This window comes from Botryllus schlosseri, chromosome 12 (genome assembly GCF_051294905.1).
Source record: "Botryllus schlosseri isolate E-star chromosome 12, Bs_hap1, whole genome shotgun sequence".
Classification (NCBI taxonomy): domain Eukaryota; kingdom Metazoa; phylum Chordata; class Ascidiacea; order Stolidobranchia; family Styelidae; genus Botryllus; species Botryllus schlosseri.
Genome location: NC_137247.1, coordinates 5,255,054 through 5,279,696, shown reverse-complemented (window position 1 = coordinate 5,279,696; position 24,643 = coordinate 5,255,054). Strand labels below are relative to the sequence as shown.

Here is a 24,643-nt window from a genome sequence, read left to right as displayed (position 1 = left end):
CATGCTATCCCAGTAATGCATGAGCGCCAAGCAGGGAAGCCATGGATACCAGTGTTACTAATCAGTAATCAGGTCTTTGGTCTGACCCGGCCGGGAATCGAACCCACGACCTACCGATCAAGAAGCTGGACGCTTAACCATTACGCTATCTTGTCGGTCAACTATCAATATCAAATAAATATCAATTATTTCAATAATTTAGGGTTAATTTTGTATCCTCCTTTAAAGGTGGGCCCAATTTTTACATTGTAGAGCTCAACTTTAGCTAGATGTGAGGCTAGATTTATCCGACAATGAAGATAATAGTAGCTAGCATGTTGAAATCTGGAACCCAGACAATTCGCAATTGCCTGGAGATATTGGGATACACCGTTGTTGATTACGATTATCATGCATTTGTTGATCGAGATGAATGGAAAAAAATAATGATGTATGGAAGTGAGAAGGGACAATTTTACAAAATGTACAAGGACATCGACGCGGTCTGTGGCTCACCGGCATACCACTACTGGAAAGAAATCGTGGCAGAATTCCCTGATGCGAAGGTATATAGGTTAATATTGAACATGTTTATTGTTTATATGCGAAATTGATGCAATATAAGCCGCTGCCATATGTTCCATGTGCCGACACACAAGACATAGCCCGCCTATATGCTGATGGTTGCTATAAGTTCTCTATGCCATCATCGTTGTTCCGCCTCGAAATTGGGTAATGATCGACATGCCTACATTTGGCGGGTCATCCAATTGATTGTATGTCAAGCGGCATTAGGCTGAGAGTGTTACACAACCTCTTGTACGGCGCCTTAACTCTTCGAATCAACATTTTGTAATAACTAAGTGTATTTACACCTATTAGCAAGTTGCCATGCCCTCCTGATTTCTCGGATTTGTACCTACTGATACAACTGCGTTATGTCCCTATCTCTCCGATTTGTCCTGGTTTTGACTATGTCCGCATTTTCAACGATAATTCGGGCTGAGATTATTATGCCTTTGTGCCGGGATTATAAATAGGGCTACCATATGCCCTCAAGGAGGATTGATTGTCCTAATTTTTCGGGAAATGGAAAATATCCCCCCAGGACGACTATAAATGTCCTCCTGTTTTGGCTATTCGTCCTCCTTTACAGCTTTCACAGCTAATCTGAAGGACAGGGTCAACTGAAGATCGGCATAAATGACGAAAAATAGGTGATGAGGATTGAGGAGGCGGCTCGAAGGGGGCCCAAAATTATTTCGCGAATTAGCATAAATTATAGAGTATATTTTGAAAATTTATGTAACTTTTTCAAATTTTTTCTGGATTATTGGGTGTTCTTCCCCCAAGAAGAAATACGCAGGATTTATAGAAATGGGCATGTCAGCGTTGGCCATTACCGCGCCACGATGCACCAAGACATATAAAGTTTTAGGGCATGCAATATGCGACTCTAAGAAGTGTGCCAGAATGATCGACAGCGAGAAAACCTTGGCCGAAAGGGACTGCCCTTATGCTGACTGAAAACTTCGTTATATATATACAAAATAAATATAGGATAAACTGTCCATATAGGCTCCTAAATGACCGCCGCCGAAAGTTCCTGTCTTGGCAATCAGAACCTCACAAGACAAATACCATCCCGCAGGGAAAAATTATATGCCAGTGAAGAAATACCAATTTGAAATCGTGTGATCTTTTAGTTTAGTACGTTTGAGCGATTCTATATTTTTTGATATAGCAGACAGGAGGTCACGAAACAACATAATGTAACGAAGTCATACCAACGGGTCCGCCCGCCCGAAGATGTTTAGCCTAATTATTATTTACGGGCTCTACAGTCTCAAGACACCTCACTCAGCTCTACCGGTAAATCTGATTACGTGAGCAGAGAGGACAAGAAATTGATAGCAATATATATGCAATTCCCTATCTTATTGACCCATTTTATCAAGAATTATCGAAAATTTTCGCGTCTCGCTGGCTCACTTAACGGTACGTGGCAAAGGCGAACAACGTGATGGGGGTAGGTTTATCACCCAATGGGAGCCCAAGATTCCAGTTCTCTTGTGGGGGGGGGTGAAGAAGTGCCGTTTCGTTCAGAAGTTCAGTTTATCTGCCTATGGGGGGGGGGGGGATGACGAAGTTCTGCTACGGCCTCGGGTATACTAGCATATTTGCAGTGACGATGAAATTGCAAAATCTAAGCGACAGTCAATTTCGATTTTCAAAATAAGGGGTGTAGGCTACGCCACGTTATAGCACTCGCATTAGCTTGGAATATATTTCACAATTTTTGCAACTTCATCACATTTATAATATTCGTTGGATAAATAGTGAAATTTCATTCTTGTAACCAGGACGTCGTCGCGAGTCGCAACCCGGCAGTTGAGAGCCACTGTCTGTTGCAATTATGTTTCGAAATACTTTCACACAAGCCTTCGGTCCATTGTCTAATTTAACAACTGTCCAGGTTATTCTCACAACAAGAGACGAGGAGGAATGGCTGAAGAGTTATGAAAATTATTTTGCGAGAATGCACTCTTCCTGGACCGACGCAGTCACTCATAATTTCACTCCGACCGGCAGAAAGGTCCAGCACCACTTTCGCGAAATCGGTGAGTTGGTTGGTATCAACGGTGTTCTGAGCAATGTGCTCTGTTTGTTTGTTTTCTGAACCAAAATTTTCGTACACGACAACGCCAGTGAGCTATTACGCACATGAAGGTTAATGTTGATGAAACCTTTTCACTGGATTCCGTGGAAAGAGAATTGGAACTTTTGTGTAATGCGATATTTACTGGTGTCTTTATAATATTGCAACTGTAGTTTCTGTAAGATCTGCTAGCTCCTATGTTAATGCCATCAATTCTATTTCGAAAGTTGGGTTTCACGTATTACTGGCCTAGACGGAGTTGTATAGGCCAATTTTACAATTACAACACTTGCAATATTGCGACGTAGGGTAAATCGAAAGTAGACCACGAATTCCCTATCACCGGGGCGGTCAATCGTCAACACGTGGGCCATATGAATCGAGTTCATATGAACGCTCAACCCGCAACAATGGTGCATGGTGAATGGTCAGATTGGTCACTGATCAATGATAAATCATTGTGTTCAACAACGGACTTGATGAATTAATCACGATAAGTCATCATTTCCGCACTAACAACATATTTTAAATACGGCTCTTCCATTTGTGATAGGGTTACCATATTTTGGAATCGGGAAATGAGGAAAGTTTTTCAAAATTTTCAAACTTAGAATACTGGAGTATAAAAATCCGGAAAAATTGTAACTTTTTGCCGTCTCTGGGGTTGGTTCACTAAAAACAAACGTCGTCACTTTCGTTCCAACCACGAATTTCCTATTTAGCGATTTAGCGTTCTTTATGCCCATTTCACTCGAATCTATCGACTATCTTAGCTCTGAAGCTGTAAAGTAGGAACCTAGCTAACCTAGTTGAAATCTTCATTAAATGCTCAGCTGCACTTGAAGGAACTGCTCCACATTGCTTTGACGTCATATCAGTCTGATTCCTAACACCTTGTAGCGTAGGGTTACCATATTTTTGTGAAACAAATTCCGGACACTCTTGAGCGCCCACTAGCGGATTTTAAAATGAGGGCTAACACATTGACAGTCAATATGACGTCACACTAGCAAACCATTGCCCATCGACTGTATATACCAGGGGCGGCCAACCTTTTCGGCCAAAGGGCCACATGAGATTTAAGAACCTTTGCGCGGGCCACTTGCTGTTAATAACCATATTTGTTAGGTAACGGCGAAAACAATACGGTACTTATATGACTACGCGCCAAAATCGATTACAATTGTGTCATGAAAAGTCAGTGTGCAGTGCACTCTGGTCCCAACCGCTGCGAAAATTTCTAAAAGTTTATGAACGTATTCGGTCAATAATTATGTCACTTGCATATATTGTGGGTCGAATCTATATACCGCTAGGCTCATTTGGGAAGGACCTGATTAATCGGTTCTTGGGCATATTAATATATTAATATATAATAGGTTTTATCGCCATACTAGAACATGTTGGACGACACGTTCTCTTATAATTTCGAATATAGTCATGACCCATTCTGTAAATTGGACATATTTTAATCTTCAGGGGGTACCAATACTAAAACAAAGAAATCGAGTGACAATAAATCGCGAGAAGTTCTAAGAAAAATATCAAGTCAAATAAATCGGCCACGAAATATTATATTGTTTGGTCATATACGAAGATCTACGGAAAATGTGGCTGGCCCCTAGCGACGTACATTCGTCGGAACTGATATTTTAGTCATCAACATCATACAGCCCGTGGTCAGACTAATCAAATTTTTAGTTTGCCTTGCCAGTCCACAATACATTACCTAGCTAATTAATTTTTTGTGTTATAACTAATTTCGAGAATTACGTCGCGGGCCACTCAAAACCTTCTCGCGGGCCACATTTAGCCCGCGGGCCACGGGTTGACTGCCCCTGGTATACACAAATACACTATACAGGAATGGAGTGGAACATAGGTCATGAATTGGGCCATCTGTAATGTGAGCTCTGGTGATTGCTACCTGCTAGTGTCTGCAATAGATTCCTCCACGGGCCCGATGAAATCATCTGACGGGCCGTGTCTGACCTGTCAGGATTGTGTTGAACAGCCCTGCTATACTGTTAGGTCGGTGCGGCTATCTGTTTATGTGTTTTAATCAGGTCCGAAACCACATTTTTTCTGCCCCCTTCCGCTCAACAAAGCACTGATCTTGGGCCCACCATAGGGCATAGGGTAGTCGATGTAACTTGTTGGGCACTTACTATATGCATTTGGCTGGTAAATTTTATGTATGAATTCTGTAAATAATATTGATTCTTCCATACATTAGGCTACTATAAAATGCACCAGCAGGTTGCACATCCGGTGATTTCCAACCTTTTATGGTCACTATTCACTTGATCACCAGCTCAAAATTTGATAAGCTGATTACTAAAAAAATTCAGCTTGCCCAAACTTACTTACTCACGGCCTAGGAAGCTGATTACGTCCAACATCATCGCGATCCCCAGATAAAGGCGAACGACCCCAAGATTCGGAACCACTGTCTGTGACTGAAGCATCCAATCGGCCTTAACCAACTCTAGGAATATACCGTTAGCTTATAATTGCGATTACAATCAGACTTATTTCAGTAAATGATGGTTATTTATATTTATTTTGATTGCATTTTTAACGAGGGTGGTGCCTGGTGCCCATACATATATCATTATACGTTGCATTAACTCGCGCGCGGCACGAAGAACAATTTTGAATAGCATAAATTTGCTTGAAATTAATATTGTTTATGTTGATTTACGAAAAATCTTTGAGCCTGCTTCAAGCCTTCAAAATTCCGGACATTTAGGCATATTTTAGAAATTCCTCCCGGACGCCGATTTTTCAGTGAAATTCCGGACATGTCCGGGAAATTCCGGACGTATGGCAACCAATGTAGCCTAGGTGGGGACGCACCGTATCACTATAGTATCACCACACAATAATAAACTTCAATCGATCACTTATATTTCATTGTGACGTAATGACGTAAATTCGCAATTTTGAATCTTTGTGTTGTGGGTAGCTCTTTTAAAATAAAGATTTTTGATATTCGGCTGCTTGCGCATGAAACTGCTTACCCCTGGACCGTCGACAATATATAGCTGGTCGATATGCGTTTAGGTCGCCTGATATTCTCGTGTCCGCAGCAAAGGATGTTCAAAAGAATGGTCCAGCCGAACCGGCAACTTATGAAAAGAAGATACCGGGAACATGTCGCTGACGTACTCGCTGTAAGTGAGCAATATAAAAACTATCCCATACATCTTTTTCTATGTATAGAGCAATATCTTCCGCCTTTGTTATTCAATAGTGGGCGGTGGCGTTCATATATGAACGTGAACGTGAACCTCACGTCCAAACCATCCCTAGCACTAACCATTTCACGACATACCAAGTTTAGAACAAATATGACGTGGCTATTAAGTGTACGAATAGTCTTGTTGTCGCCCGGTATCTATAGAACCCCGAAAATCAGCCACGAATGTTGCATTGTAACTGATTAGGTATTGTGCCGCAACAATGCCGTCTCGAATAATATGGCGCAGCTCAGGAGCAAGTGCGCACGAGAGTGAGAGTGTGAATCCTCAATGGCCAATGAACAATGGCCAATGCGCTTGCGGTTTGCGCTGTTCCTCACCTGCTTCCATAAGTCATCGTTGCGTCACGATACCAAACTCCGTTAGAATGCAAAATTCGAGGCAGATTTTGAGGGGTTGAGACCTTATAGCTAGCGCGAAAACAGTGACGCCGAATAATCTCGCAACCTCAAAAAGTTTGTGCCATAGATTTACACCCCATTCTAAATTACCAAGGTCGCTGAATCTCGAAATTTGATGATATATAGGCTACGTATTTTTGAAGTACCAAATTTTATGCATCGATATTCTTTCAATGACTTACCTCCTGTCTTCAATCATTTCTTCGTGCTTGCTCGAAGTGTACACCCCCACAATACCAATTTTTCTTCCAAGGACATCATCCATACACGCCCTCCTACCCATCAGTAACCTCACAAATAAATAAATCGACTATGCCGGTCCTGTTATTTGGAATTCTATGCCTACCTATTTCCTGCGTCAATGTTATTTTCTTTACGGTTGGACGAATCAATAAATATTTATCTCTCTCTCTCCCTCTCAAGCAGTTCTCGTTACTCTCACGAAATGGCTGATAATAAGCACACACTGTAAACGAAAATCGTGTATTTCGCCTAATTTCACCCTAGTGTAGGGTAGGGTTACCATACGTCTTCTTTTTTGAGAATTTGTCCACGTTTTTGGAGAATTTTGGTTCAGTAGAGGCTAAAATTGGACTACTGAGGTATAGTAAATCAGCACTGAAGTAATTTCGGGAGCTGCGCCGAAAAGTTGACCTTTTTTATTTTATTTTTTAGTCAACCAACCATAAAGTCGGGAAAAATTTACCATTTTTTTTGGATTTTACTCCAATATTGTAAGTCTGAAAATTTTGAAAAAGTGTCCTCTATTACGATTTCCAAAATATGGAAATATGGTAACCCTAGTGGAAATCAGGTAAACGGCGCTTTCACTGTACAAAATTGTGTCTCAACACCTTTCCAATCGCTGAAAATGACCCAAACACACCGATTCTCATGGAGATATAACCCAGGGATAGGTTCCGTTTTCGTGTGCTGCCCCAAGAAATCGCTAAACGGTGGTGCACATAGGGCCTACCCACAACCTATACTACATACTCTGTGATATATCTCCATGTGGATTGGTGTGTTGCCTAATTGACTCATTTCCCCCATTGGAATGGGCGTGAAAGCACCATTTGAAACCGGAATGTGCCGTTTACCTGGTTTACATTCCACGCCATGGAGAGAATCTGATAAACACGCCTATTTCCCATCCATGGATATTTGCAGTACATGTTCGATTGTTCGTCTGATGTGCATGCGCTTGGGCGTGACTAGGACTGAAACAGGCTTGTTATGATAGTTCAATAATTACGTAACATCGCGGATCCAATGCTACGTAACGAATATAGAGGGGATCGCAATGCTGATATCCAGTGGCGGCTCGTGACAATATCGGGTGGTGGGGCAAGGGCTGCGAGCGACTTTTATCAGCATTACGTCACAATGGCGTTTTCCAACGTAAACAAGTAACTTTATGATGGTCACATGAATTTCGCGACAACAGTGATTTTAAAGGTGAACTATATCGACCAAAACAACTTTGGCTCATTTTGTAGAGTTTGTTATGCTGATTCCAATAATATACATCCTACCTTCTAAAATTAAGTATTTCTTGAGATATCACAGTGCAAACTGCCGACTTCTGAGAAACGGTTGTAAAATCAGCAACCGTGTCGATGACGTACTACCAGGATGTTTTGCCGATACATGGAAAACTGAATGGGATGTCCAAGTCAATCGCAGGTTGTTGTCTTCGCCTAAACTGCCTGATGCTGCGTTGTTTTGATCTCTCGTGCCCGACTGGACTATTCCATCTTCATTTTATGGTACTTCAGGCTCATATAATTTGCGATGCCTAGTGTACAGAGAGTACAGAAGCGAACGTGCAAGGCAAGAATCCAGTTCTGTTTACATCTCATGTATTGATTCCATGGAAACGCCACCTCTTTTCAATGAAAACAGATGCAGAGAGCAGAAGAAAATCAAGCCCGGAGAGACGTTTTTTACAGTAAAATATAAGGAAGGCTGTCTCGTTAATAAAATGCTCACCGATGTACAGTATTATTCAGTAAGCTACTATAGTCATTGATTACTTCCTCTACCACAAATCATACTGTACAGAGGAGAAGAACGAGTTCTGAAGTCACATCTGTCATTGAATCGTTGACCGCGAGGTGTGGCCAGAACCCCTTCCCTTGCTGCTGCACGCGCACTATGGTAACGAGATAGCCATCAGATAGCAGAGAACTTGGTTGAACACATGATGACGTCGTATCACTGAAGGTAATTATTATTTCAACCTCACTTTCCCTAACAACTTCAGGGTGCTGCGAGAGGTTTGCCGGTGAGCCGTGACTTGAAGTGTGGTAACAAATGTTTTATTCATACCAAAGGATTAATTTACAAACTGTACGTCCCTATGCCACGAATCAATTATCAGGTCATCTTTATAGTAGCATGCGTTATGATTTCATGGTAGAGTTAGAGATCACGCAAATCGATAGGCCCTAATTTTTCTAAGCCCGTCCGAAAGTGTTTCGTACACGATCCTGGTGTGTTACGACCACTGAGCTGGTGGTTACGACCAGGTGATAGGCAAACAAAGCGGAGGCACCCGGCGTACGATTGGATCAATGGACTGGACAACTTCTAAACCTCTAATGTTCGCTCTAAAGGCAACTGCGTAAACTACGTACGGAGCAAAGATTCAATACGATTCATGTTCGCACTTGACTTGACCTGACTAATTCCAATGACTAGAACTAGAACTCGAGAGATTGCGTAAGCCTAACTGGAAAGGTCAACGAGTTCGGACACATACACAATTGTTATCTCATAGATTGGGCCTGTCATATTGAATCCAGAACATCAATTTGAATGGTCTTTGAAGAACTAAGGACAGCAGCCTCGGAAATTCGGTCTCGGAACAACAAAGGACATTTTGGCCTTGAAACTGGAGACTGTGACACAACACATACGGCTTACTGTCTATAAGTCTGCTGCGAAATCGCCGTTGGAAAATATATTAATCAATAAATACATGAATAAAAGCCGTAAACTTAGTATACTGTTACAAGAAATCATCGAGAAGTAGCATACGCAATCTCATAACCCATTCTGGTATGGTACACTGTCAAAATCAATACAAACAGACGAATACCGAACTTTGAGTAAAATAGATCGAGGAATAGGCTGATCGAATGATCAGCTGTTAGCCGACATCGAAAATGAAAGAGCTATCGCATTTGACAGGGGGATTGTAAGCAAATGGTTTGAAGGCCACAATTTCACAGTGAAATGGGCATTGGCGAACATAAAATTATGTGAATATTTGAATGCAAACCGAGAATATTGGTTAGCTGTTTCATGCGATCATCGAGATATAGCATTGGAAATATCATCACCGATCTCGTTAGGGAACGCATAGACCAGAGGTCTCAAACACGCGGCCCGCGGGCCGCATGCGGCCCACGAGAGCATTTTGTGCGGCCCGCGACGGCATTTGGGAATTTCAAGTATTCGACAGTATATTCCAGTGCCACATATCCATTTAAGATATAAGAACTTGAAGTTAACCCTAAAATTACTATAAAGACACTGAAATCTGAACAAACTACACCATCACATCCCTTTAAAAGCTACCATGCGATAGAAGATCAGCTATTACGTCACATTTCTAGTTCATAATGATCAAACATGATCCGTTGATGATTCGTGACTGAAAATTGTGAATTTGTTTTTGTGCGATCTTTCGTAAAATTACTTGAGTTCGGATCGACTAGGTTATTCAATAAAAATGACTCGAGTTAAGTCGAGTCAAACGTTAAAATCAGAGAATGACATGCGACTCGGAACGGTGACTTGGCAATCCTACGGATGCAACAATCCATGAAACTGTCATGGATAATAGTAATATATCAAAAGGTCGTAGCTTGCGTTGCGTATGGTATATATAGCTATCTAATCAGGTCAGTATGGGCCATACTGTATGGCAACCATCGGCATTACCCCCGCGACGTATAGTTGGTTGCATGCTGGGTGTTGTCTGATCTCTTTATGCATGTTATCATCGGTGTCAAGTAAGGTAGTAGTACGCTCCGCAGCCGCTACACCAATGAATTCATCGGCGACTGGACATTTCTATTCCAGGGGTTCTTAACCAGGGTCCGTAGACCCCTTCGGGGTACGGAGCACCAAATACGAGATGCATTTTGGAATTAGGCCTATATGCTGTGGAATATTTTCTTGACCAATTTATTCAACTGGAAAATGGTCTGCGCGCCGCGCACGATTTTACGTGTATGGGCTTTCTATAATTTTCATATAGGTACAATCAGAATTGTGCTGAAAATGAGCAGGGGCTACGAGAAATCTTATTGGAAGCACGAGGGGTACGATCGCTAAGGTTAAGAAACAAATGCCATTACTATGGCTCAATAATGATTATATTCAAGTTGTTATTGGCATGTTCCAATAATATTCGACGACAAAATCTGACGCTGATTCAATTTGACTTTGGCAATGACACAGTAACAATAGCCTACTTATCACGCTGATATCATATCAATCTTCAGTAGATTTTAAAATATTCTACATAAAATTGTGGCAGGTCAAAGGTCCACTAGCTGCAATATTATAACCCGACAGTTTGACGATGTCATGACTCATGATGCATCCTCTCGCATGATGTCTACGACTCATTATTTGAAAAATAATGCCCGGCATAAAAACAATTTTTTTTTTAATATTTGAAAATATGATTTTTTCCGTGTCAAGCGTGAATAGTACAATAGTAAATTACATTTTCATGGCGTCTTTGGAATGCCTGTGTTCATTCAAGCCCCCGTCAAATAAGGTCTACTTGGAATTTCTACGTTGAACATCCCTATTATTGGTGGTGCGGCCCGCGGCGTCGTCACAACTAAGAAATTGGCCCGCGAGTACATTTGAGTTTGAGACCTCTGGCATAGACCATAGATTAGCACAGACCGACACCGGCTTTTGCGTGAGATCCGCAATGACGTAGGTAGGCTGAGTATCAGATCAGCGCGCATCTCTATCATACTCGACCTCGAAAACGAAATAACTGCCTCAATCATTGAGTCTCAACTTTAAGACTTGGCACCGCGTTCGATACTAAAATCAAGACATACCGTGCAAAAGCTCATGACAGATCTAGGTATGGAACATCGTTAAAATCAATAGAGACCAATAAAGGCTTTTGCGTAAATTTGTTAGCGATAAATGAATATTCAGCTCTTACTCGACTTTGGAAACGAAATTACCACCCACATAGTTCAGTGACAAACTTAAAACTTGTTACAGCGGTCGATACTAACACTTACCGTGTCAAATGTCATGACCGATCTCGGTATAGAACATCGTCAAAATCAATGGAGACCAATACCGGCTTTTGAGTAAAATCTGTTTGCTGTACTATGTACATGATAGATCAGCACACACTGAACTTCGGAAACGGAATTACTACCCTTATCTTCAAGTAGCAAGCCTGAAACTTGGAGCAGTGTTAAATACTACCTTCACGACATATCATACCAAGTTTCAAGAATTATCATAGTGCGAAACACCGTCAAAATCGACCTATACCAGCAAAGGTCGACTCAACGCATATTACGGTAACCGAGTTCAGATATAGATACGATTGTTACATCACACCTTAGGGGCGACTAGGCATATTTGCCCCGGTTGCTCGGCCATTTTACGAATAGGAGAGAGTAAATCACCGTTTCTTTATTGTGCGCGGCTTTGAGAGAATAGATAGTGAAAGCTTGTTATGAGCGCTACCGGGGCAAGCCCCGGCTAGGCATTCACAAAGCGAAAACACAGAAGAGAATTCGATTTTCGCAGATACTTCGCTATGTATGGGCATTTGCAAGCGAAAGCACAAGAAGAACGCGGGTTTCGCTGTGATCTCGGTCCTATTGATTGCTGTGCGTCTATAAATGATTAATAATTGTTATTGAACAGAATTTTAGGTGGGGCAATGCCCCAGTTGCCCTATAGGACGAGCCGCCACTGCTGATATCTTTTGTGACAAGAGACAACTTCAGTCCCATATATCAGTTCAGATTTCTAGATAACAAAAGCATTGTATCATTTAAAACACTACGGTACTTGGGTCCCGAGTAAAGCTGGTTAAAAACAAGTTCCGGTTTAATCTACGGTATTATTCTTTCGATTCAGTAACTGTCCTGACATTTAGACATGCAGATCGTCGAACAAACGTCTGTAGACAACTTTTCCTCCTTTGCATGCTTACAGAATTGCGAGAGGGAGAAATTTCTTCATTTAACATTCTCTGACGGTTGGGAGCCGTTGTGTTCGTTTCTTGGAAAAGATATTCCAAATCAACCGTTTCCGCATGAAAATCAAAAAGGTAGCCTGGCGGTATCAAAATGGCAGAGCGATACGTTTGGGGCGTTGAAAACGGAGTTGAACTACATTATTGCAATTATTCTCGTAATTACTTGCTTCTGTGTACAATTTTTGATCTTTTGATTATCTGATCTATGTTCCAACAGCGACTATATGTTCTTGTCATGCATTTTCGTCATCTCCTGAAACCTTCCATGCATTGTAGGCCTATATCTTTGCCACCAAATATATTTGACCTCTGCAGCATCCACCAATGAAACCGTGCCTCTGCACGATACAGTAACGTGGAATTATTGTTATTGTTAATAATCATGCGTTTTATATGGCGCCTCTCTCCGTTTCTGTGTCACAGACAATACTGTTTTCTCTAGGATCGGATTGTTATGCTATAGTAGGGTTACCCTATTCTAGTGACCAAATTACGGCAGTGTTGGGATCAAGTCACTACCTTCGAGTCACGAGTCATCTCGAGTCATTGCAGATTTTGACTCGACTCAAGTCAAGTCAATCGATTTTCAAAGGTGACTCGAGTCAAGTCACAATTTAAGTCAAATTGAATTTGCGAAGTACGAGTGACGATTCAAAGTCGTTAGATTTTTCTAACTGCCTGAAAGACAGATTAATTGATCATTTATGTCGATCGAATAACGAATATCTAGTTAAATATATATATACGCACACGTACAACTTCTAATAACATACGTGCGTAACTGTGCACGTGTGCAGCTACATGCTACGGTCAGTTATTATCAGGAAAAAATATAGGTCCTAATACGAAGCTTCGATAAGTTGAAACAAATAGATATATGGAAAAATAGCGTACACTAAACATTAACACATCCGTGAAAATATAAACGCACAAACTATATTTGTTCGATTTAAATCATACAGGATGGTTGGTAAAGGTGTGCACTGCGTAACGTGAGCATTGGGAGTCATCTAAGAAACAGAGACACATTGCTATTTAGATTAATCTTCTACTACTACGACGACAACGCAGGGTGTGATTGTTTAGTTTGCGGTCAATTTATTTGTGATCTAACAATCGAGGATCCGTGTATCGTAAAATCAGTGAATGACTGGTTGCTCTCACAAGTGACACCGGCGTATCTCGAACAATCCGAACATACACAAGATACAGTGGTTTATTCGACACCGTTTACCTGATGACTTGAAATTGACTCCGAAATTTTGCTCCGAGTCACGAGTCAATGCACATTTTTGAAGCTCCGAGTCAAGTCAAGTCAAGTCATTTTTCCAAAGTGACTCGAGTCAAGTCGAGTCATACGAAAAAGTTGACCCGAGTCAATTCATGACTCTAGTCATCCCAACACTGACGGACACTCTTTAGAGCCAACTAGCGGATTTTAAAATAAGGTTGTCTTTCAATAAGACGTCACATTAGCTAAGCCTCACCTATCGACCAGAGGTGGTGACGATCCGGCTCAGAAGCCAGAGTTTGTGGTTGTGTGCTGTATCCTAAATAACATTTTGTTACCCGCCACCCCCGCTCAAATAAACACTGATCTTAGGCCCACCGTAGGGTAATCGATGCAACTTCTATAGGGGGCTTACTATATGCATCTGGTTTAGGGTTGCCATACGTCCGGAATTTCCCGGACATGTCCGAAATTTCACTGTTAAAACTGCGTCCTGGAGGAATTTCCAAAATATGCCAAGATGTCCGGAATCTTGAACGCTTGAAGTAATATCATACGTAAGTCAACATAAACAATATTATTTTGGGCAGATTTATGCTACATGAAATTTTTCTTTGCGCTGCGCGCGATTTAGTACCGTATATATATTGGTTTTAATATGGGGAATGCCACCCTCGCAAAGACTGCGATCAAAAATAAATAAATATAACATCCATTTACAGAAATAAGTCTAATTGTTATCGCAATTACAAGATAACGGCATATTAATAGAGTCGGTTTACGCCGTTTGGATGCTTTATTCAAAGATAGTGGTTCTAAACCTGGGGTTAGTTTGCCTTTATTCCGGAGTTCGCGAATATGTTGAACGCAATCAGCTTCAAAAATAGGCCGCGAGTAAGTCTGGGCAAAGGTGCCGGCCGTTTTTTAGTAATCAGCTTATCAAATGTTGAACTGCATGGGTCACGGAACATTTTCAAATTAGAGACGGAGTCGCAACCATAAACGGTTGAAAACCTCCGGATGTGCAACCAGCTGGTGCGGACCGGCAGTTAGGCTCATAAATAGACTATCCGTGTGACATGAGCATGACTTTACGGTGTACTTGTACTATTACGTTCCCTGCATTCAGCTTGTCATCATCCTCCACCAGCTCTACCGCTAACTCTGATCATGTGGGCGGAGAGAGGATCAAAATTATATAGTAGAATATGGAAGAACCAATATTATTAATATAATTCATTCAAATCATTTAATGAACAGATGCATATAGTAAGAGTAACCCCCCGGAAGTTGCACAGTTTGCCCTACGGTGAGCCCAAGAGCAGCGTTTATTAGGACGACAGGTGGCTGAAAAAATGTGGCTTCGGCGCTGGTTACAACTTGTAACACACAACCACATACTCCTGCCTGAACCGGACCGTGACACCTCTAGTCGATAGACAAAGCTCTGCTGGTGTGAAGTCATATTGATCGACAATGTACTCATACCTCATTTTGAAATCCCCTAGTGGGCGCTAAAGAGGGTCCGGAATTTGTGTAACTCAAATATGGAAACCCTAATCTAGTTTCTATATGCATTTGGTTGTTAAATTTTGTGAATTAATTCTAATCTGGAGGAGAGGGCTCTGAATTTTTTAGCGTTAGATCTGTTTTAGCAGACCACCATTAAAAATGTCTCGACAAAAGAAATAATATTCATTTTCAGTCTTTCTGATGTAGTATTGGTATTTCTCGTTCAAGTCGCAGTATCATTACTTGGAGCTCTAATTATAGTTTCAGTTCTTTTGTCTGGAGAACATACATGTTTAAGTTTAAAAGCAAGTGTAGCATCGCCATCTATTTTCCTAAAATACGATTACACTATATGGCGTTTTTACGTTACGCAATATTTTTTATTATCGTATACTAATCGCGCAAAGTGCTAACATTGTATCCATACAACTTCTCCGTATTGCTCTTCGACTGAACTAAGGCCGTAATTTGCGTGAGGGAACATGCCATGACATTTTCTAAAACGGGATGTTCGAGTAAACAAAAGATTAGTATCACGTCATTTCCATAGAAAAACTATCTTTTGTATCTCGTGATGCAGTCGAATGATCGTGCTGTCGGAAATTTATACCTTCTGGGATGCATCAATACGCATTGTTTATGAAGCTCTCTGCACCTTCCGCAATCCGCATAGCTCAATTTGCAGTTTTTGAAAGTCCATGCAAACGTATTATGACCGTTTTCAAAACTACTTACTTATTTGAGTAGATTTGAAGTCAGCAAACTCTACTTCTACTTCAAGTAGTTTTAGGTTGCTTATGGAAGAAGTACTTCTACTTGTAATTGAGTAGATTTTTGCGTCGCTACTTCTACTTCTACTTGAGTAGCTTTATTGACTACGTTGAACACCTCTGTCTAATACGACCTGGAACTGAAAATTAAAGTGAAAAATAGTAAACCGGTCAATTGGAAGTGCAGGGAATTTGCAACAATATCATGACATCACAGATCTATTGTGCCGTAGAGTGTACCGCGTCCACTGACTTCCGAGTTGAACGTGTGACTAACATTTCGGCAGCAGCCGTTTTCATCAGAAAGCCACCCTATTCGAAATGCAGCTAAAAGCTTTTCACAAAAGCTACGATTCAAAAAGCCGCCAATACGGTATCGAGGTCATGCGGCATCGCTTCTTAATCCGTAGCCTAATTTCTGGTCCGTGCTCCATCCATGTTGCCCATTGTCGACGAGATCAAGACAGAGTGAAATTTAGATAGGTCTAGTCATCGGCCGATAGTATGATGGAAGAGACAATTGTATTTCGAACCACGGCTGTAGGCTAGGGCTGTTCAAAAATAACGTTTTTTCCCCGATTCAAGCCGGTCACCTCTTAAATCGTCAGGTTGCAGTAGAAAACCTTGCTCACCAAATTTCACTCGATTCCAGCCAGTAAAGGCCTCCGCAGATCCAATTAAAAATTTTAATTTATTATGGAAAATTAAAAAAAAAAATTACAAATTTTTCTGCCAATCCCATGAAATTGTTGAGCTGTGCACATTGCACACTGTGCACATTGCACAATGAACAAGAACTCCTATGGCGTACATGTGCATTGTGCAGTGCATTATTGCTGTACTTGTAGATGTATCAACCTACAAGCAGTTGAAATAACGATTCATATCCCAGTCACAAATAAAGGTAAACCTAGACCTGAGCTGCCGTCAGAGCCATAAAGCAATTTCTAATAACAAGGAGTTGCTGGAGTTTCTGGCAAATGTAATTTGATATGGCTTATTGTGTATGCTTTTATTATATATACTCAGATATCTTGTGAATACAAGTATCAACAGCGTGCAAAAATGATTCGCTATATCTTCGGATTGGGAATGCTTTACGAAGCTTCGCACGCAAACTGCAACGTATCGGCACCACAGCACAACAGTACAGCACCAAACGCGCGCGATAACACGACCGGCCGGCGGCCAGCACGACATCCAAATCAGAGAGAGAGAATCTCATGATTACAAGAAACCGCGCGCATGAATAGTTCATGACCACAAATAGCATAAATAATAATGTACAGGCCTACGCTGCTGCAGCACCAGGTCTGCCACATCACCAGCACCTCACGTTCGCCATCCCGATATGCATTGCATACCGTACTAGCTTTTTGCAATGATGATGGAATTGCAAAATACAAACAACTTATTTAGAAGTGTGGGACCTATTTTATACATGTCACAATGGTACATGTGTTATAAGAATCTGTCAAAAAGTAGCCTATAACTCGTTCCGGACAATGTATATGTAAAAGCTAGGAGACTTTAAAACAAACTTCAATTAAGAAGGTATATATTGGCAGTATAATAGAGGCTATATCAAATAGAAACTGGCGATTTCTTTCAAATGATACCGAACAATCACAATCAAGTTAGTAGTATTTAACAGGACTTCGCGAACTTCGCCTTGTAGAAACTTTAATTTAATAGAACCACGTATAAATATCTAGTATTAAAAATACTTTGTTGCGCCGATAGCAGACGATATATATAAACGTAAGACCTTGATAGCTTTCACACCGTATTTAACGTCCACTTGTATGAATATAACTTTATTAGTTACACGAGCTTTCGGAGCTCTGCTCCTTCATCAGGTGTTAAAGCGAACTTAAAGCGGACTTTCGCTTTAACACCTGATGAAGGAGCAGAGCTCCGAAAGCTCGTGTAACTAATAAAGTTATATTCATACAAGTGGACGTTAAATACGGTGTGACAGCTATCAAGGTCTTACGTTTAGTATTAAAAAGTCATCACTAAATGGAGTTTCCGACATCACGTTAAAGTTGTGATTAAATCTAGGGGTGAATTTCAGCTTTTGAAGGTTCACCGGTCCGCGAGATTGGTTTTGAAGTTTTACCGGTCTGCGAGGTCAAAAAGATTGAGAACCACTATGGTCTAAATCACACACAAGTGACCGGCAATCCCGATGCAAGTCATGCTATGTTTAAGTAATAGGCTACTCCAGTTTCCAACACAGCAGTTCAGTGAAGGCAATCCCATTTCAGCGATAATCGGTGGATGATATAAAGTTTTCACCTCACGGACGCATCGAGCAAGGCACAGTTATATCTAGGAGGCTTTTCGCATCAAATTCCCTTTCGGCGGTTGTTTATGTCACGCCTATACCAAGTATGGTTGTCGTTGTGATTGCATTGTTATTGTTGACATGCCCGTTCCGTCCTGCATTGTAATGACTCTTGCGTATTACGAACTGTAAATTTGGTATTTGACAGAGGCGAGTAATGAATAGCTGACAAATTATTTTGGATATTATGGTTCACTTTTAGAATTAATTTAGATTTAGATTTAACGACATCAAGCTATTTTCAACACGCGTTTTTAGCGATTTCGGTCCATCTACAGCTGGCAACACACTGCTTATACCTTCCACGCAGCTTGCTCACTCGCACATTATGCACAGTACACACTGCACACGAGACAAATGAACGTAAAAGTAAACATGTGTGCTTTTTGTAAAGTCAGAGATGCCATTGTGCGCTTTATGGAACTAATAAAATTTAACAGTTGACTAAGTAGCAGTCGGCCTTACTCTCCGTCTCCGGCGTAGTGTTTTGTAAAAGAATGCACCGCTGTTCAGTGTTCATGTTCATGTGACATGCTCGGAGGAAGGCAAAATCAAGCACGCATATACAAGGTAAAAGTATGAAAGACGAAGAAGGGGTAAGGAACACGTCGTCCTATCTATTCATTGCATCCCTCTGTATCTTATGAATTATTGCGTTGTGCTCGATGTATCGCATTGTGAATTGCGCGTCTTGACTGGACGAAAATAAAGGCACCCAAAATAATAACCTCGGCTAGCCTCTAATCGACGATAGCCTATATCGTGCGGATATTTGTCACCATAATAATATAGGAATCGATAAACCTATGTTAAGTTTAGTTGAGGTAAGTGAATTAAGAAAGTTGAGGGTAATTATTTATAATTTTATCAGATCAGTAGGCCACACCACAAGATTTCGATACAATGAAAACATATAAAGTTGTCAAAACGACTTGGAGTAGTATTTGAAATCAGACACCACATGGGCCTAGGCGATGCAAAGAGTATAGAGGCATGCACATGCACAGTCGCACACTGAATGAAAAGTAAGACGAAAACCTGAAAGGAGAAGCATCAAAAATGAGATGACATGTGATGGAAGGCGAGGCCGCGGTATCAGATCGTGAGCCAGTAATCTCCAGCGCTGACTAGATTTGAATATGGATATGCTCGCCGACTGACGTTTCTATGTGCCGAAGGTTAACCTGGCCTCCTCGTCGCTAACCTCACTACCATAACAATGTTACAAAACGCCCAAATTGGTGGAATGGTGGTGAGCCGAGCCGAAAAAGTCGGCAGCAAAGATAAAATTCGGGGCGCACGCAAAACGAGCGAGACTAATGTTTGAAGCGCGCGAGTGTGGAAGTCGTCCGGAGAGAGAGATAGTCTATAATTTTTTCATCCCACCATAATGCATAACAAACAGACGACAATGATGGTGGTACAGAAAAATATGCATGTACTGTACGTGCATGTACGTGCAGTATTCCGTATCAGATGGGAATGATCGATACGACCTTGAAGGTCCTTGTCTCTATACAGTCTGGCTGTAAAAAATGTTAGTTAAAAAAGGAAAATAAAAAATATATTTCGAAGGCGAAGAGGAAAGATCGTGAACATTACCAAGTCAATTTCGTGGAGCACACGGCCTTAGTAGCCGATAAGCACCACTATTGTATGCATAAAATAAATAAATAAATCTGTGAGTAGTCAAAACGTTATATAGTCTTGTTCTATTTCCAGGTAGGGTAGTTATCATATATTTTGATCTGTCTGTGAGCATGAAAGTAATAGTAGCTAGCATGTCCAAATGTGGAACAAAGACACTGCATAAATGCTTGGAAACGTTGGGATACACAGTTGCTGATTTTGATCACCATACCTTTCAAGACCGAGAAGAATGGGAAAAGATCCTTATTTACGGAAGTTCCAGTGAGCAATTTTACAAAATGTACAAAGATATCGATGCAGTGTGTGGCGCTCCTGTGTTCTACTTCTGGGAAGAGATAGCCACCGCGTTTCCCGACGCGAAGGTATGGCTTAAGGCCCAACTTCAGATTAGCACAAACCTAAACAAATACATATTTGACTTCGATACCGAAATTACTACCCTAACTATTACCTTGAATCTTGGCACAGTGTAAGATAATATCATCAAGGTAAACCAAGCGAAAATATTGTCACCCATCTCGGTAGGGAACAGAACACTATCAAAATCAACACAGACCAATTTAATGCCGACGTTTGCGTTTAATCACAGGCGAGAAATAACAAAGTTTTCAAAGTAATTGAAGCGTGAGTCCCGTGACTTATTCCCCCCCAGTCTCCTCACCATTTTTGAGTACACATTATAGTGCTAGTGATATGTCATATAGCTGACTGGCTGATAGTAACTCGGTTGGTGAACTGTCCCTCTATTGTGTCATGCTCTGTCTTGCGTGTACCAAGTGTCCGTTCACTGTGCTCAGTACTAGACACTTGGTGGCCATAACAATATTCAAAATGCAGTTAATGCACCCCTAGTGGGTGTTGGGATGTCACGGAAATGCTATAGATAACTAACATAAGGAAGTTAGTTATCAAAATTAATACGTTTCCTCGCATCCATGCAGGTGATCCTCACAACCAGAAGTGACGAAAATGCGTGGGTTAAGAGCTTTCAGGATCAGATGAATGGATTTTCTTCATCTTGGTTGGTCAGGCTTTGCTTCAATTTGACTCCCACAGGACGACAGGCGCGAGATCATACTCGTCGACTCGGTGAGAAAATGGACACCATATAGTCAATGTATATTTGAGGATTTAAATCAGGGATAGGCCGCGGACCGCATGCAGACCTTTCGATCCCTTGTAGCAGTTGTATATGGGTATCACGAGTCAGAAAACGCAGCATTACCGTGGGGCGGGGCATATGAAAATATTTCTTACTAAAAATCTGAAATAGTGATATGAATGTGATGGATGCTACAAGCATTCTTTGATTCATTAGCATTGCTTCGGTAGCCGGATGAAATGTTCCAGCCCACATCAGGCTGCATAGGTTCACGTCTCTGCTTTAAATTGCATATATGAAATGACATTTCATGACAATCCTAAAAGTTATTGAAGATCGAAAGCTGTATCATTTCCCATTTTAGGTCGCGTTCTATATTCAATTCCACCGCAAGGAATATTTCAAGTTCTTTACCAGCCGAACAAGGACCTCTTAAGACGGAGATACCGGGAACATATCGCCTCCGTAGTATCTGTAAGTGAATTGTAGCTGGTAGCCGCACCGTAAGGGCGTCTTGCCGTTCTTCAAACCTTTCAGGGCGTTGACTTGGGGGATATAAAGTATTCTAGAAATGGCACAGTAGCCTATTAGAGATAAAGAAAACATCACCATAACTATGCGTAAATGTCAACTTGACTTCTGCTACGACTATTCGAACGGTCTGTTAAAAACACAATACCTCCTACCTGTCCTTTGCTGGAATCGGGACACTGAAAATTAGCGGATGTGCTTCCCAATTATTATGCATTGTAGATTCTTAAATCTAGGCGATACAAAAGACTACGAATGCATGTCGCTCAATAATTGCCATTAATTCTAATATGTATTTACGGACACGAAACCATAACTATTCCTCAACTTATACGCGATAATAGAAACGGATGGATTATATCGGCATCACTATATGCGTTAATTTCTGTGCAATAACATGTAGCGCTGCAGCGAGGAAAGACTTCTCCAGTTTGATTTTCGAGATGGTTGGAAGCCTCTTTGCGAGTTTTTGGGAAAAGCAATTCCGGATCAAATATTCCCACACGAAAACAAGGCCGGGAAGCTGTCCTCAACGGTTTGGGACCTGGAACCATTTAGAAAAATGAAGAGGGAACTCTACTTCGGTGCTGCCATCATTTCGGCGTTCGCGAGTATTTCTTGCGTCGTCTTGCTCAAGATGATTGCTTAAGATGGCATTTTTATAATTTTGTCGCATTGTATGATTTATAATTATATCATATGACAGTGGTTCTCAAACTTTTCGAGCGCCTGCAAAATCGGAGTCTAAGGGCGGAGATAATAAAGTTGGATTAGCAATAAAGTCGATTATCGCGTTCGTCGGGATTTATCAACCCAGGATGAAGGAAACCGGTTGATCGCAGCGCATAAAGTTAGTGTTAATCTCATGATTTGACAAACCAGAACAACTATAGATAAAGTTTCCTATAAAAACTGCGTACACTGCGTAGGCGTACCATTCCTACGCACAAATATTTCCGATAATGAGCGTGCCGATTGTCTCCTAGGTAACGGCTTAACTAAAAAATCAACGAATTATGTACCCGCCATTGCAAAGCGATATCAATATTTTATCATCCGTTTCTTAGCTGTACCGCGTACGAATCGGACACGACTTTCATTTCGCGATGATGATAATTCGACCTATTACAGTGGTAGCATAGTGTCCTATATGGTGTCGACACAGGCAAATCTCACGTCTCAGTGAAATTTTATCACGTTACAATTTCCATTTGGCTACAGGCAATTTGACGGTCATTTTTGACCGGCTTGCCGAGCATTAAATTTGGTAAAACGGGTATCAATCGAAAGCTGACTCTGCACTGATTACGAAAATATAAATTTTATTCCGCTCGTGGCCCTGGAACTCCCACAATCAGCCTCGAATTTTTCATTGTTATGGAGATTGTCATTGGGACGCAACAATGCTGTCTGGTGAAACGAGAGAGTAGATCAAGAGAAAAGGAGTCAGACACCATTGTTGCGTCCCAATGCCAATCTCCATAACAATGAAAAATTCGAGGCTGATTGTGGGAGTTCCAGGGACACGAGCGGAATAAAATTTACATTTTCGTAATCAGTGCAGAGTCAGCTTTCGATTGATGCCCGGTTTACCAAATTTAATACTCGTCAAGCCGGTCAAAAATGACCGTCAAATTGCCTGCCGTAGCCAAATGGAAATTGTGACGTGATACAATTTCACTGAGGCGTGAGATTTGGCAGTGTCGACACCATATAGGACACTATGGCTTAACCTTTTTCAACTTTATGCGTCGCTATTAGCAGTATTTAATCACACGATTAGCATTCTTTCGGATCAGCTAACTTTATTATCTCCGCCCTTATTGAGGTGTCGCACAATGATAGCATCATGTTATGTTTTACGGGCACGTACGAAATAAATATGGGATAACTGGAGTATAGTCTAGGTATCCTTGGAAATGATAAAGGTGCAGACTGTGCAAGTCTACATACCGTAATAAATGACCAAACTGAAATAGAAAAGAACAGTGGCACTGACTATAGCCTAATCCCTATCGCTCCAACAACTCACACGACGCGGGTGCTATATGGGATGTATGTAATTGATGTTGCATATAGGCTTATACATGACTGTGTAATTAATGTATAAGGTGACCACTGACCAGCTGACTTGATGACCTGGTGGTCGTATCGCCGGCCACCATTTCACCGCAATACTTTTCATGTATTTTGGCAATAAACTTCTGTCTGTCTGTCGCTGGCACTCGATTTAAGAAAGAATAACATAAAAGAAAGCGACGAAAATGAATGCTGTGTCGGTAGGCTAGGTCGATATGTCAGATCGTGGCCGGAAATCTTGAGGGACGACTAGTATTCAATATAAATTGCTTGTATTTCGATTTGAATGTGGACATCCTCGACGACCGTCGGATAGCGGGCGAGATGTTGTTCCACACTATACAGCAGTGTTGGGATGACTCGAGTCAGACTCGAGTCAACTTTTTCGTATGACTTGACTTGACTCGGAGCTTCAAAAGTGTGCATTGACTCGTGACTCGGAGCAAAATTTACGAGTCAAATTCAAGTCATCAAGTAAACGGTATCGAATAAATCACTGTATTTGTGCATGTTCAGGTTGTTCGAGATACGCCGGTGTTACTTGTGAGACTGTGAGAGCAACCCTTCATTCACTAATTGACCGTTTCACTGAACCTCGATTGTTGGATCACAAATAAATTTACCGCATACTGAACAAGCACAGCTTAAATATAGGGGTGAATTTCAGCTTTTGAAGGTTCACCGGTCCGCGAGATTGGTTTTGAAGTTTTACCGGTCTGCGAGGTCGAAAAGGTTGGGAACCACTGGTCTCAATCACAATCCCGATGCAAGTCATGCTATGTCCAAGCAGAGATGCCACTCCTGGGTTTTTCCACCCAGATCTGGGTTTTTTTAGCATCACCTGGGTT

The 24,643-nt window shown here is 41.3% G+C and overlaps 2 protein-coding genes across 3 annotated transcripts; both read left to right on the top strand.

Annotated features, from left to right (window-relative positions):
* Positions 1-210: 210 nt before the first annotated feature.
* LOC145452161 (uncharacterized) lies at positions 211-13,415 on the top strand. 2 transcript variants are annotated; one of them, XM_080330387.1, is made up of 4 exons: positions 211-545; positions 2,456-2,600; positions 5,705-5,814; positions 12,528-13,415. In XM_080330387.1, exons 1-4 carry the CDS (start codon positions 294-296, stop codon positions 12,762-12,764), a joined length of 744 nt encoding a protein of 247 aa, XP_080186513.1. In that variant the 5' UTR covers positions 211-293; the 3' UTR covers positions 12,765-13,415. The 2 variants fall into 2 exon arrangements, with proteins under 2 accessions (XP_080186513.1, XP_080186512.1); XM_080330386.1 differs by lacking the exon at positions 12,528-13,415 and having other exon boundaries at positions 5,705-12,501.
* A 5,830-nt stretch (positions 13,416-19,245) lies between these two features.
* On the top strand, positions 19,246-23,934 carry LOC145452675 (uncharacterized). Its single transcript, XM_080330845.1, has 4 exons — positions 19,246-20,445; positions 21,025-21,172; positions 21,550-21,659; positions 22,120-23,934. The coding sequence occupies exons 1-4, from the start codon at positions 20,194-20,196 to the stop codon at positions 22,363-22,365; spliced, it is 756 nt and encodes a 251-aa protein (XP_080186971.1). The 5' UTR covers positions 19,246-20,193; the 3' UTR covers positions 22,366-23,934.
* The last annotated feature ends 709 nt before the right edge of the window (positions 23,935-24,643 follow it).